A 16,162-nucleotide genomic window follows, 5' to 3' on the forward strand; every position below is an offset into this window, starting at 1 on the left:
TAGAAGCCATAAACCAGGAAACAAATAAAACAGGTGAAAGGAAGGGAAAAGAAAAAGCAAGAAAGGCACTTTGACAGGGAAACGTCATGCCTGTTCTGTGCCCTTCAGTCAGTTCACAATAAAGCCGGGCGGCATTATCATATCTATCAGCCACCGTTAAAGAGATTGCAGCTTTGTCGGAAAGCTGCTGGAGGGAGACAGCAGGACCATCTCAAATCCAATCAGGGTGCAGGGGAAATGAAATAAGACGCCAGTTACACTTTGTTACTGAAAAGCGTTTTCTAAAAAAAAAAAAAAAAAAAAAAGTGTGTTCGATTACCTTTATATCAGCAAGAAAACTTGCTTAATGCTTGTGTGATTTGCATGAACACACAGGAAATGTTGGAAAGTTGGTCTTTAAATAGCTGGTTTGGTGACATGCATGACATACCCGAGTGGCTTTTAAGACATGAGGAAGTGTGACAGATCAAAATATTAGTGTGCTATTACAGGTGTGAAATTATTCAAAATCTTGTTATGTGAAAAATGAAACTACAATGAAACAAAATAAAAGCTACAAACTTTATTTTAAAAAAATAAATAAAATATATGGTAAATAAAGCCAAAATACAAAAAAAAAAAAAAAAAGAATAGAAAAATTTTCAAAAAAGGGGGGATGGGATTGGGAAATGACCCAAAACGCTGGATTCAAACTTGCCCCTACATAAGTGCCACAATGCAACAGGTCTGTACATGTAGACTTCCCGCCATACCATGTCTCCAACATTTTGTTCCTTTTGATAATATAACGCTGCATTCGCACAGGGCGTCAACGTCAACGCTTGACGGAGGGCATGTCTGAAGCTTCGGTTGACGCGACCGTTATAGTGATAACAACCAATCACATTACTTTCTGGTGTTGCATGAACGCAATTGGCTAGTGACTGCTGCGTGTTTGCATAAGGCGAACTGATTGGCTGATGCCTGCGCTGGAGCTTGAAATGTTGAGAAATCTTTAACTTCTGCCACGAGCAACACGAGTAAAAAATATATATATATATATATATATATATATATATATATATATATATATATATATATATATATATATATATATATATATATATATATATATATATATATATATATATATATATATATATATGTTAGAAAATTATATCATGTTCTTCTCAGCATCAATGCAATATTATACAACATGACTTGACCTAAGAGATTATCAGTATAAAATGTAAATCAGCTGCCTTTTCATTTGCATGAAAATAGAAAAAGATGCAGTATGATTAATTATTTAAAGACATATTGTGTTCTACATGTTTTAATATATATCCAGGTCAACTTAAAGGTATACACAACCATAACACCCTTTCTTTTTTGTTTGTTTCCTGTATTACACAGTTGCATTTAAATTAAAGTGTATTGGAGGTAAAGACTTCTGTGTGGCTCTTCAGTCATCTCTACAATTCACAAAGAAGGATGCCAGCCATAGGCCATCTGAAAGTAAATCCATTTAACATTTCTATGGCTTAACTTTCTCCTTTCTTACCAGAAATCGATTAAACAAATCTATGCGTAAGATTAATCACAAACGGTCAACCTTTTTTTGCAATCCACACCTGCACCCCAACTAAAACCACCACCCCCAACCCCTTGCTCGCTTTACAACAGATGTGGATGACTGACCCCTCTCACCAAACTTTGCCTCCACCCCCTTCTGCCCCACCCCAGAGCCTGGTGCTACCATTCAAACCCCCTTACAACAGGAAACTGCCTAAGACAGAAGGGAAGAAAATGCAGAAGGGGGGTAGTGAAGAAGGAGATTTGGCTGTTTAACACAAAGAAGACTGGAATGCAAGGAGTTAATCCGTTTGAGGGTTCTTCCGCAAACAAAGGACAGGCCTCCAGACAAAGGTTGGTGGGGGTACGCACAGGGGGGAGGGGTTGGCTTTCCCTTACCATCTGGCCCTTTTGTTTGGGGGAGGGGGGTTGGTGAAGAGGGCGGTACTCCATGGCCCCTCCGAATCCCTAAAACCTCGACACGACCCCCCTCCTCTACGTGCTATAGCTCCAGACAGACGTCCCCTCCAATAGTGTCAACAGCATACAGAGAACCTCCAAAACCTACTAGACTCCTAATAATCTCACAGAGGGGAGCCAGTAATCCAAGATGGAGAAAAGGTTAAGTGTGCGATAAATGAACACACTGCTTTGTGTGGACCTGATCTATACACACTGATCTTATTTTTGAGTAAGCTAAGAACATAACGTGAATTCCAGACCAACATAAGAGTCTCCAAAGGACCCAAGTCAAGATAGATGCCATATTTCATTTGGTTCCAGTAAAATAAGGCTGGTATGGATAGATGTTCAGACTGTTCAATAGGTTCTACCGTTATGTACCTTTGGCTCGATAGTTCGGCAGACAAAATTTTGAAAATGTGTTTATCCGAAAAATTACCAGAGGACATAAAACTCCAGAAAACAATTATTTCCTGTTGAAATTAAAAAACAGCTCAGATCAACATTAATTTCCAAGCTAATTCTAACTGGTATATGGCAGTTTTTTGATAACTAGTTAGTCCACAAAAAATGCTTGGCTCTTGGTTCTCTGCTGGTTGACCAAGAGAGGCTTGCTGGTTAAGCAAGTTAAGAAGACTTGTAGGCTCAATGCAGGTTTCTTCAATAGTTTTGTGGATATAAGACCTTATTGAATTGACTGTACATCTAGCCCTCGCAGCCTCATTTTAATTCAAATTAAATATGGCCTCTACCCTGGCTAAGGTTCATAGAGTGGAAGCCAACAAAGAGGAATACAAAAACCTGTCTTTAAATCAGTCAACAGTCATCCTCTGTTGAGATCTTCAAATCCATCCACAACAATCAATCACAGATCACCTCTACTGGTAATTTTCCTCCAAATTCTGAATGTGAAACAAGCCTAATGCTGTATGGCAACATACAAATATAAATGTAATAAGGAGATACCTACTTCCAAGAATAATGGACTGTCGTTCATTAAGGCTCCTCTACTGCTACTAATGGCTAGCATGGGCATACCGTCAGAGAATGTTAGGGGTTTTGAGTTACAAGATCGATACATACCACCACCATGAGTGCAGGAATCCAGGAGGCTCTCCTAATGTGATATTCTTCTCCCATCGGATCTAAAATGGTAGACACAGACAGAGAGAGACAGAGAAAAAGAGGTCAAGTATGAACAGAGCAGTCTCAGAAAGCATGAACTATAGTTAAAAAGCTCCATTTTAATAGCAAAACAATGTAAAACAAAATAAACATGTAGTTCTCTTGGTTCAACAGACCAATGGCAAGGTAGGGATGTAAAAAATACTTAAACCATTTATCCGCCTTGTTGTCTCAACGACTAGCTGAATAGGCAGTCCTAAATAAGTCCTATAATTAGGTTACACTGGTTTGGGGTCACTGACCGACACACATTCTAATTGATATATGGATACCTCATGATACTAAAAAGTTTTCTAGCTTAAATAGATGCTCAAAAACAATGCAATCATAATGTACTGGCCAAAATTCCTGTCTGAATGTGTATGGTTGTAGCTTCAAAAGCTTTTACCATGCAACTTAAAAATATAAATTACAGACAAAACTGAAACATTTAACCCTAATGTGTAGGGATGCACCGATGTATCAGCCACTGATATGTATTGCACGATTTTTGGTCAATTTACAAACATCGGCATATCGGCTGTAGCAGGAAAAGGCCGATATAATAAACCAATGGTTTATTAATTAACTGTGTGAAGGAACTGAGCTTTATAATAACTGTTGCGTAATCCTAGCGCTGCTATAATGTTAATCAAATAACAAAAGATCGCATTTGTTTACTTTATTTCTGTACTTAAAAACTATTAAACCTACCTAAAAAGCACTGTTTATTTCATATGTATCTTTGTACTGTTGTCTTTATGTAGGCCTGCTGAATGTTAAATGGATCCAATCCATGTTCATTAAAAGTTATTTGATGATGCAGTAATAAACCTGCTAGTATATTTTAATGCAGGTGTTTTTGAACTTTGCTTATTTAAAACATTATCAAAATACTATCTATTTTGATGACAAAAGAGAACAAGAGAGGAAGTGACAAATATAATTGTTTGTTAAAATCGGTATCGGCCTCAAAAATCATATCGGTGCATCCCTACTAATGTATAATATATCCAATGTATGTCCTCATAACACACCATACCAAGTATTAGCTAATGGTGATTTTATGCAATAAATCAAGTCATGTTCACTCTATCTTTACAGATTAAATCTACTCAGCCTACCACTGTAACAGATGCTACTTTTGCAAACAGACGTATTGATTTTAGAACATGCCTTGTCCATAACTATGCACCCAAAAAGCTGATGTGCATTATTCTGCGTCTCCCTGATGTAAGGGACTGATTAACAATGTTTTAAAGTGTGTATGTGTGTGTGTGTGTGTGTTTGTGCTGATCTGTGCAGAGTTGTGTAGCCCCTTGAGGTCCAAGGTGTAAGTAGAGGGAGTTTCAGCAGTAATTGTGAGGTGGCAAAGGGAACAAGCAGGTGACTGCTCCCTCATTAAGCTTCAATGCACAGGTGCGTCCTCCTGCTGTGTACCTGCCCGGGCCGAAAGACCTCCCCTGTGGTGTACGAGTGTGCCTGCGCTAAGGTCTTGAGATCTGACGAGTGTTCGGCTAATTGAATAGCAACAGCGGTAATGACGACTGTCACCGGCACGCATGTTGACGCCCTACCACCATTACAAAAACACTGAAACGTTGGTAAACACAGCCATCTGTTTACTTCTTGACTCTTTAATATTTATTTTCAGAGTACAGACTCATTTTGCATGCATAAGTTGTAGAATTTGCCTTTCTAAGACTATGCTACCGGGCTGGATTAATACCAAAATGATGGCATCAATACCAGAGGCAACAAATAAACAGCCTTAGGCAACTAATGCAATTAAACTATGACTGACAAGAGATTTAATAATTATCAATACTTTTTTGCAGCCCATTCTTTTTTTAATTTATAAAAAAAAAAAAAAAAATACAGATAACAACAACTAGGTTGGACCACGCTGGCCAATAACCGATTAATCAACCGGTAGTTTTAGAATGGATACTGAATGAACCACATAAAATAATGCTGAACTTTATTACAAAAATTGAATATTGAAAATGTACTGTACCTTTTAAACATAAATAAATATTAAAATATGAATTATACCTTGATCATTCATATTCATAGTGCATTAACTGTTAAATACATGTTTGCTTGATGCTTGTGAGAACCAGTGAGGTTTATTCTCACACATCAAGCATCCTCTGTTCATGTTCGCTGATCAATGTTTTTATATTTAATATATATATATTTTTATATATATAAACATAGAATAAAAGCCTAAATTAAATCTGTCCATCATATAAAGCGATCATGTCTCTTCAGAAAATTTGGACTAAACCACTCAATTCATATGTATTAGTTTTACAATCACTTTGAGAACTTTCTGATGCGTCAAAGTGTCAGTTGCTTTTCTTTGATCTTTGTTTGTGTTCTGAAGATGAACGAAAGTCTTACGAATTTGGAATGACATGAGGGTGAATAATTAATAACTGTTCATTTTTGGATGAACTAACACTTAATGTTACAAATGGACTCTTATTGTAAAGTGTTACCATTTCATACAAATACAAACAGTTATGTTTAAAGATGGCCATCTTTAAATATCTACACAAAGGCCATAGCATTGAAAATAGATACATATGTATACTGTATGTATATTCTCAAACTTTATTTGCTTTTATTTTAGAACACTTGATGATTATCTAATTAAAATAACAAAATATGTAGGCTATTACAGTGGACAATAAAAAAAAAAAAACAAAGAACTGAAATCAGATGCGTTTCTAATTTGTTTTTCTCTGCTGCATGAACATATCAATTTGCTTTCTCACGTCACTAGCTTTAATATGCAACTTTGCAGCATAACAAATGCACAAAAGCAACATGCTGGATATAAACAAATGCACATAGATGGTAACAATTATACATCTGGGTCGGGCTTGCGTGTGTGGTCACATTGTTTTAACCGCTTGAGATACTAGTGTTAGCGTACTCTCAGCCTCGACAAGCAAACATACTGTTGTTCTCTACTAATGCAGCATCTAGCCAACAAATTAATTTTCTTTATAATGATATGAAAACACATATGGTAGTGTACTGTATACATACCATTTCACTGTCTATGTTTCAAATCTGCATTTGAAATGTCCCGCTCTGTGCAGTGCGCAGCTCACATGTCAAAACAAACTCCAAAAGGTGTCAGCCACTACGTTTACTGTACATGTGCACCAATAATGCAATTATTTCTCATAATCAGAGTAAGGTCTTAATCACAGTAAGATAACATTACACGAGCAGAACTCTTCACTCCAGTTTACATGCAATTTTGATTACTCTGATTATTTGCTAATAAGAATGGTTATACCACACTCAGATAGGCACAAAGTATGCATGTTATTGGACACTGTTTTAATCCACTCGAATCAAATTCAAAATACATTTTTATTGATGTACTGGATATTATCTGGCGCCGCGATGAACATCGCAATGCCGGGTTTGCCTACACTGCTGTAGCATTCTTCGCGGCGTCTGGATGAAGATAGGGAGTAGAGACTATGCAGCGAGTTGTGTTGTCAGTGAAATTTTAAAAATGTGATGCTTTGAGCGCTGTTGAGCGGATTTGTAAACACCTCTGATCGGCCATTGTGTTGACATGCTCATCGGATATGACTGTGATTGGATGATCTGCGATAGACGCCTGCTTTCAAACGCTCCCGTGTGTATCTGTGCAAGCGCTCAGTAAAGAGTGTCATTGATGACTACTTACAAAGTTTTTGAAGCGTTGATCATTGAAGCCAATCACAGACATATTCAATGAACATGTCAACAAAATGGCCAATCAGAGGTGTTTACAAATCTGCTCAACAGTGCTCAATGCATCACATTTTTAAAATTTCAGTACCAACGTGGTACCAAAGTTGGTACTTTTGACACCACTAGTCAGAGCTGTAATAGTGCATTTAAGGTGTTTACATGCCTGTTTATTGCGATTAAAATCGGTGTACACAACCTAGTTTAATGCGATTATGGTTTCTACGATTATGAGCTTAATCGCATTCGTTTGATCAAAGTATTGTGTTTACATGAGGTAAAGTTTAATGCAATATTGCCAAAATCCCATTATAACCGCATTAAGAGGGTGCTTGTAAACACACTCAGTGATCATTTTGATTTCACTTCTAGGAGGACACTCTCGTACTGTATAACGACAGCGGACCCTTCTCAGCCGCTCCAGCAATGGACGCAATCCAGAAAAAAAAAAAAGAAAAAAAAAAAAAAAAAAAAACTATCAGTTTGAATTTTTGCCGATAAACAATTGTTTCAGCAATCTGTTATCGGTGCCAATTAATCGGCAAAACCGATCAATTGGTCAATTTCTACAGGATTCGACAAATCATTAGGATAATGCAAAAAGTAGAATATATTAAAAACATCATGCTCACATGTATTACTTTTTATTTCAACACAATGTACAAGAATTGCAGCTAAAAACAATAAATAAAACTTTTGATTTTTTCTTATGCGTTTTCTAACTTTTCTTTAATATTTGTAAAAAAAAACAGAAAAAAAACAACATTAAACACTGATTATGATAAAATTTCACCATAAAGAGAGGAAAATTACTTATCATATCTAATTTAATGCTTTTTAATTCCAAATTTTAATTTTTTTAATGCCATATATATGTCGCTAAATGTCAATACATGACGACATACGGAAATTAGACAAAATTCATCATGTCATTGTTGTATTCGCATTCTGCCAAGTGTCAGCCCTTTACAATTATTTGCTTCTCTGCTGCTACACTTTTGCTCACATAATATATTTTAATACAGCCAAATAGCAATAAAATTTTTCTGTTTTTGTTGGCAGACAATATGAAATGGTGACTGAAACGGGGCCCATTAAGATTACATACAGGGCTCGACATTAAGCCTTGTCATGTGGACACACGTAAATCGGTCATTCACTTGTATGAGTAAAACAGTTGCTTGTCTGGAACAGTTGATTGTCTAGTTTTTTTTTGTTTTTTGTTTTTTTGTGGTGGTGGTGGTGGAAAAATAAATTTGTTCTGAAGCAATATCCTTTCAAAATATTGCAGCTTTGACATATGTAAATATGCATATTTTTGATTGATTACAATTGTATTAATTAATGTTATGGGATTGTTTTAAATGTTTTTTGAAAATACAAATATGAAATGTTGGGGGGTAAATGATACTTTAACCGTCTTATAACCGTCTTAATGAGTGGGTCATTGATTCATTCATTCAAACGATTCATTAAAATGTCTGATTCACTCAAGAATGAGGCAGTTGTTTATGAATAGGTCATTTAATCTTTGACTCAACCGATTCGTTCAAAACGCTGAATGATTCAGTAAAGAAAACAAGGCTGAGTGTTGCAATTTGGTCGCTGCTGTGATCTTTGTTTGAAACCATTATTGCTACTAAAATAGAACAAAAACAGTCAAATGTTCCTTCTAAAATTTAAGTGGCTTGATATTAACTACTTGTTAATTGAACTGTTGTATGAAATCAGTGCCACGTTTTTAATCGTGATGGTAGCCTGTTTAGGAAAACAGCATTTTTGGTCATGTGATTTTGCTTAATTGTATCAAGTTATAAAAACTCCACATTTTGAATTTTTACCACAGTATGTTTAACTGAGTTTCTTTTTGTATGTGCTTTGCTCATGTTTCCATTTTTCCTCAAAATGGTGCGCGAGCCTCAACAGTGAAACCTTGTTATCGTCAGTACATTATACAGCCTATTATTATCATCCACTATCGATTGCCACTAACACTAAATGCAGTCACACTCGCGTTTTGTCGATTCCCAAGTTGCTGTTTTTTTTTGTTTTTTTTGTGGTATTTTATTTATGTTTTAATCAGGTCCTTGTCCAGGAGGGAAAGTAAAGTTCGAGCCCTGACATGTTAAACCAGCAATAAAATCCTGATTTATAATCGAGACGTTGTATGACAAAATCACCATACACATAAGAGTTTGCTGTGATTTTGGCTATATGTACAGGTAAAATGATCACTCAGGTTAGAAGCAATAGTATCTATTTTATTTGTTCTCTGACAGAGTGCACCGCTTAAACAGAATGTGCTGCTGAACCAGAGAGGTGCTCTTGCGGCAGGAAAGCAAGATCTCGCATTCGTGCGGCAGTACCAGAGGGTCTCGGAATCAGGTTAACAAGTCGCTATATTCATCACAACTCACTTTCTCAGAAAAAAGGCGCAAAGGGGGCCTGAAAAGGCGCTAAGTTAGCAACACTGATGCAGCCTTCCGTCTCCAGGTCACAGTGCGCCGCTGTCCAAAACTGCGTTACGGCAATTTTGCACCGTCCGGAGGCAATTACCAAACTGGTTCCGTGTGCGTATAACACCAATGTACATTTTGCGACAGCAAATCAAAGTTATTAATTATTTAGGCTTTATTCAAAATAAAGTGGTAGTATTATTTTTAAACCATCTAAAAAATGTAATGCCTGTAGAAATGAAATTTAATGCTTTTTAATGCCATTCAAGGCCTTAATTTTCGCAAAAATCCATTTAATGACTTTTAATGCTTTTTAATACCCCGCGGATACCCTGTATTAAACATCTCATCTAGACTTGATTTAGATAAATTATTGAGTGAAATAATATTCTGAAAACGCATTAAAAGCCATTTTTAAAGAATCTTACTTGTATTGAGTTGTCCAGGAATTGACATGCGTAAAATCATGATTTCCCACTGTGGTACATTTTTAAATATCTGTGTATCATGCCACCCTACACTGGCTAAAATTCAGAGACAACACCTCACCAGTCTGACCAAGGTCCCAGGAGGTTCTTACAAGCACAAGGCTAGACTTTGGCACAGTGCTTCATCTTTGTCAAACTGTCTGAGCAAAACATTTAAAAACACTGGGAGCTTTTGGAAGTACACTGGGAACACTTAATGATACACACACAAACAAACGCAGCAGGTACCAGAGAGCCGCAGCAAATGCAATAAGATAGATGATAACATTTGAAAAGTTCACAATCTGTAAAGGTCCTGAAGCACTAAAAAAAAAAAAGAGTTAGACAATCTTGTTAATGTCTTATAATGTCAAACAATTAACATTTACACATCTTTATAACTACAAAAACATATCTTGTCAAAAGCAGCTCCCATATTAATTCAAATGAGCAAATGAAAAGCTGAACATCACCTGAACATTCAAATGAGCAAATGAAAAGCTGAACATCATCATCATCATCACAACTACGAATACCTTCCAACATAAAGCACAATAAAACACATTTTGTGACAAATTTCAAGACTCCAGGTCAGCAAAACATTTAAAAATGCAACTAAATTAAGTTCCACATGAACCGGCTTCTTGATTCAATTAAAGGATAGGCTATCAAAGCCCATATAACTTATTAAAGAAACGACAAACCAATAAAAGTCTTTGATCGGCCTTAAAAGAGCATTACAGTAGATCAGGAGATCGAGAGTGTATTACAAACCAATTGCACCTATTCCCACAGAGGCCAACATTAAATCAGACTTTTAACATGCTGTCGTGTTTAAGAGCCGTTCTGAACAGAAGTGGTGGCATCACCTCCACTCCAGTCATGTAGTGTACTCAAGCTCCATATAATGTTCATATAGTGAAAAGACACTGACACCATCTACAGCAGAAGCTCCACCGCTCCATAAAAACCGTACCGACGATCCACTTTACTATGCCAGCAGTAGCCGCACGAATGTTAATGCTCTGATTGCGCCCCCTCAGTAAAGCTGCAACGGATTTTTAGAAACACAATCGCTGGTGACATGTTACGTAATATCATAGCAACGACACTTCCCTTTATTGATCAAGACCTTTCAATGTTTAGCAGGTAAATGGAGGACACTTTAGAGAGAAAAAAACCCTGCTAAACAAGAAGTTTCCAGCAGGGCACAAATGCTGACTGACACAATATCGGAGTTCAGAGACAAAGACGTCAAAAAATATATACTCTAGAACCTTTTAGAGTGCTTTAATGAGAAACTATGATGTTTAAAGATAAAACAACTGTAAATATCTCTGTATATTACAAAAAAATAACAGTTCACACTTGCTGAAACAAAGCAATTGGAATTGATTGATTCATTGATCAATTCATGAATAAGACAATATTCATTTTTGGCCTCAAATCCACCTTGAATTCGTATTCATATTTTTAGACTACACAATAACAGGTGTTTGCTTGGGAAAGCTGATCGTGCGATACCACTTACCTCTGACAGGAAGGTCTGTGCCGATTTCTGTGCGCCAACATGCAGCAAGTACTCATACACATATAAAGCTAACCTGCAAGACAAAAGTGGAAAAAGGCATTGTAAATCTCAGTCGACTTGAGGGTTTATCTTTAAATTGTCGATTTTGGGTTGGTCCCAAACCAAGTTAGAAAAATGCAGTTCCACTGGCTTTCCCATTCTAGATGGACAAGCAAACACATTACAGCAATTAACTTTGGTGCCTGTTGAAACCTCACTGGTGCTCAGTCGTAAAACATTCTTGGAAATGCAGACTGGTGAAAATTGTTTGAAATCTGAGATTTGAGGGGAAGACCACAAAACACAAGTGATAATTCAAAGTTCTTTATACCAATTGATACCATAGCAAAAGTATCACAGCATTGCCATTCAAAAGTTTGGGGTCAATAAGATTACTTATAAAGAATACTTTTATGCAGCAAGGATGCATTAAAGGTCCCGTTTTTCGTGTTTTTTTTAAGCTTTGATTGTGTTTATAGTGTGCAATATAACATGTGTTCATGTTTCGCGTGTAAAAAAAACACAGTATTTTTCACACAATTTACTTATCTGTATACCGCTGTTTCCACTGTCATAAAAACGGGCTGATGACTTCCTTGTTCTATGAAGTCCCTCCTTCAGAAATACGTAACGAGTTCTGATTGTGCCAGCGGTTCCTGTGTTGTGATTCGACAGCAGCTTAGCGAACCTTGCCCGGAAAGGTCACGCCTCTTACCATAACGTGGAGATGCACGCGCTCAGTGTTATAGTAAACATGTCTTTGATTTTACCCTATCAATTTGAGCCGGAATCAGACCCGGTGATTGGACTGCTGGATGAAAATAACAGCGTTTCGACGACATGGCGACAAACACACTCTACAAACGCAACTCTTGTGTATTCCTATGGACGGAGGTTAGTCAAAAACTGTTTTAGTGATGTCATTAAAGAAGGAAGTAGAGGGATGTAGTCCAAACTGGCCGTTCAGTGTAGGCGACTTCTGTTAAATAAAATATCTCGCTTGGCATTGAACTTTGAGCTTTAAAATTTTACAGATTTTATTTATACTCTAACAACAACATTACACACTAACTAAAGTTTGAAACATGGGATCACGAAGAACGGGACCTTTAAAGTGATCAAAGGACATAATGCCACAAAAGACTTCTATTAAAAAATACTGCAGCACAACTATAAGCAACAACTATTTTCAACACTGATAAATGATAATAATTATAAATACTACTTGAGTAGCAAATCAGCATATTATGGTGCTTTTCCACTGCATGGGACGGCTCGGTACGGAATGGTATGGCTTGCTTAAATAGTACCACTTCCAAGCGAGCCGCACCGTTACTAAATGTGATGTGTAAACAATGCAGATAACTGATTGGTCAGAGAGAATCGCCACTACTAGCGTCATTGGATTTAAAACATGAGACATCAAACACACTAGATTTAAAAAGTCAGTAACAGGATCGTTTAAAGTAAGTCGTTTCGCGAACAAATGATAGTCGCACGCAACTTGAAAAATGAAATTGCTGTATCGTGGTCAGTAGATGCGCAACTATAACAATCAGTCTATAATCCCACCCACTTTGAAGCAGTACTAAACTGCAATGGAAAAGCAAACCGAAAGTAAAGCGGGCCGAGCAGCACCACGCAGTGGAAAAGCGCCTTTAGAATGATTTTTGAAGGATCATGTAACACTGAAGACTGGAGTAATGATTCCTAAATTCAGCTTTGGCATCACAGGAATTCATTACATTTTAAAATATATTAAACATAAATTCACAATATTACTGTTTTGCTGCGTTTTATAAAATAAATGCAGTCTTGTTGAGCATAAGAGACTTCTTTCAAAAAGAGCGAAAAATTCTACCCCAAACTTTTGAACAGTGATGTATGTTTAATAGGCATACTATTAATTTAAATAGTTAAATATGAACATACAAAAAAAAACAATAAAACAAATGTAGTCTTCAAATATATCTCTAAATAAAAAAAATTAAGATAAAATGCAGTAATTTAGTGCATTTATTTTAAAAAAATAATATAATTTTATTAATTACCTTTAAAAAAAGAGAGAAAAAAAAAAATCATGCAATTTCTCTGACCCATAAAAAAAAAAAAACATTAAGTTGTCCCAGCATCAGAGCAATTCAATCAATGTTTTTGAAAGCCACTATGTAATGTATATTAAACTAATCTGTAATGTATATTAAACTAATCTAATTGTAATGAAATGTTGAATTATCTTCATTTGGGGCATTTTTTTTTTAGCAAATATTAATATATGTGATTAATGCAATGAATTACATGTAACTAATTGGATTCAAAATTATAAAAATCGACAGCCCTAACAAAAATGCATTATCTGTCTACGAAATACGCTCCCCATTACTATTTAAAGAGCATCTCCAAAAGAACAGCTTCAAGGATCAAATACCAAGGACTCATTTTCCCCTCAAACGTCTGAATTATTTCTTGGTGTTTCATCAGACATACTCATTTTAGGAGCTACCCTCAAGTATATTTACAGCTGTCAACAAAGTTGTACTTTTGTGCAATGCGAGGAAAAGATTTCAGAGTTTTGCTTCTAATTTAATTACAGTCATTTTTAACATTTAGAAAAATGGAAATTCATGATCTTAAGTATTTTGCAGAACTCATGTCACACTTCATTTTCTCAAAAACACAGTAAATCTGAGCAGGTTCTTCCAGCAATGTGATAGAAGCACACAATTATGTGATGAGTTCCATCAACTGGCTGACACACTGACCTCAGAACAGCATTAACGCCCACCCTTTCACATCATTCCCAAAAAGATGGACTTCCACTACTTGTTGATTCATTCATCTACATTTTTTCTAACATCTTTATTAGTTTTGAGATTTTTAACAACAGTGTTTAAATGACCATTTAGACAAACTTGTTAGGCTGAAAAACTGTTGGACTACATCTGAAAATGGCATTTTTCCATTGTGTGGACTGTGATAACAGAGGTTTTTGAAAATCATGACGTTTAGTCATGTGACACATATTACCGATAGATAGCTATGGTTATACCTGTATGTGCCTGCTATGTGCTATTGACTTTCTCAATATTGCTAAAGATAAATGTTATTTTGTACAATTACATTCCTGCAAAGATGACAGAAAATGTACCTGCAATTGTTGTCCTGCGGCAAAACATGAGAGAAATTGCGTTTTAGACCAGACATGGAACAGCAACTGAGTGGACGCAACAGTAAGTTGTGAGATATTTGATCATGCTAGAAGAACAGCTTGAGAACTTTATTATAACTGGTCTCTGTCTCATTTTAGTGAGCTTTTATTACATTTTACGCATTTGCAGTAAGATGATTTTAGCATTTTCCGACATTTCAGTGTGGATGAGAAACTTGAAAATGCTATTGTGGGCTGAGAGCTTTTTGAAACGAAGACGCCATTTTCAAATGTATCCAGATTAATCCAGAAAATATCCCTGGTTAAAACTAGTCGTTCAGGCATCCCACTGGCTAATCTGATGTAGTTTTGCTTCCAGAGCTCTATGGTAATTAGTTTGTTGAAAACCGGACATCTAGACGGAGTCATGTAGCACAAGTCTGCTCGTTTGAACCCAGCTGGGATTAAGATGGATCAAACAGAGATTCCCCACAAGTTGCCGGATGAAATTTTCATTGTAAGCTCTAGATGATCTGAAGATCTTCTGCAGGTTGATGATGGGCTCCTGCTCTTGGCCTGAGGCATTATTGAGAAGGACTTCATTTACAGTGGGCTTTAGGGAACGCTTTTTGTCATACCGTCAGAGGAACATATCGGTATTTCGACTAATAGCAAGACCGCAGGTGGAGGATCAACAGGCTGAGAAGCTCAGTGTGCATTCGACTAATCCTCATGCAATACAACAGCTCGGGGTGCAATAGGAAGGCGGACCTATTGACTTAATATTTAGATTAATGACTCCGTAAGACCGGTCGAGAGCTATCGTTTTCACGTGCCTTCTTCTGAGAGCCGCACAGCAGGGATAATTTAGACCTTGACAGCTGAGTACGGACGTCTGCGTGGATGCCAATACCGTGATGATGGACAGGAATATCTGACGAGGTTCTGCTTTTGCTCTGCCATTCAGGCATGGCGGCTCGCTGTGTGTCCAGTCTCATCATGATGAGCTCTCCTGACTTAACCTGAGAACACATCTTGACATCTCGCCCGAGGCTCCCAGTCAAGACTCCGTTTATACATAAAAGAGGCAGAGCCAAGTTTAGCTAGCTTAAGCGCAGACAGTTAACAAATGAACTTTGCTGTCTCCATTTCAATAATTCAGCTGCAGGGTCTCGTGTGAAGACGAAGAGCATGTGAGGAGAGCTAGAAAGTTGGCTGAAGTTTATAAGAGAAGTTTTAAAGGATATCATTCTCTAGTTTTGCTAGATTTGACATAAAAACAAACCAGTAACCAGATTATTGGATTATGTTTTATTAGAAAAATACTATTTTAGTTTTTCTACTTCAAAATTTCATGTTTAATTTTATGCGTTACTTGCCATTTCTTTATGAATTCTGAAATTTACTAGAAATTTTTGAGTGGAAAATGTTGGCATTTGCATGAATTTGCACAATTTCTGTTTTGTAAGGATGGACCTATTTTAAAGTTCTAGCCGATACCGATAAGCTGATAATTACTTGTTGGTCGATAAATTCTACACAATTTTGTATAAATAAATGAAATATAAACACTAAAACT

General features: G+C 36.5%; 1 protein-coding gene across 3 annotated transcripts in view; it reads right to left on the bottom strand.

Annotated features, from left to right (window-relative positions):
* The window catches only part of ssbp4 (single stranded DNA binding protein 4), a 124,045-nt gene that overhangs the window by 47,463 nt on the left and 60,420 nt on the right, over nt 1-16,162 (bottom strand). For all 3 annotated transcript variants that reach the window (XM_048183037.1, XM_048183038.1, XM_048183036.1), the window contains exons 2-3: nt 11,397-11,469; nt 3,100-3,161 (exon numbers count right to left, since the gene is read on the bottom strand). In XM_048183037.1, the coding sequence (XP_048038994.1) occupies nt 3,100-3,161; nt 11,397-11,469 (135 nt within the window). The remainder of the gene's footprint in view (nt 1-3,099; nt 3,162-11,396; nt 11,470-16,162) is intronic.

This window comes from Megalobrama amblycephala, linkage group LG2 (assembly GCF_018812025.1).
Source record: "Megalobrama amblycephala isolate DHTTF-2021 linkage group LG2, ASM1881202v1, whole genome shotgun sequence".
NCBI lineage: Eukaryota > Metazoa > Chordata > Actinopteri > Cypriniformes > Xenocyprididae > Megalobrama > Megalobrama amblycephala.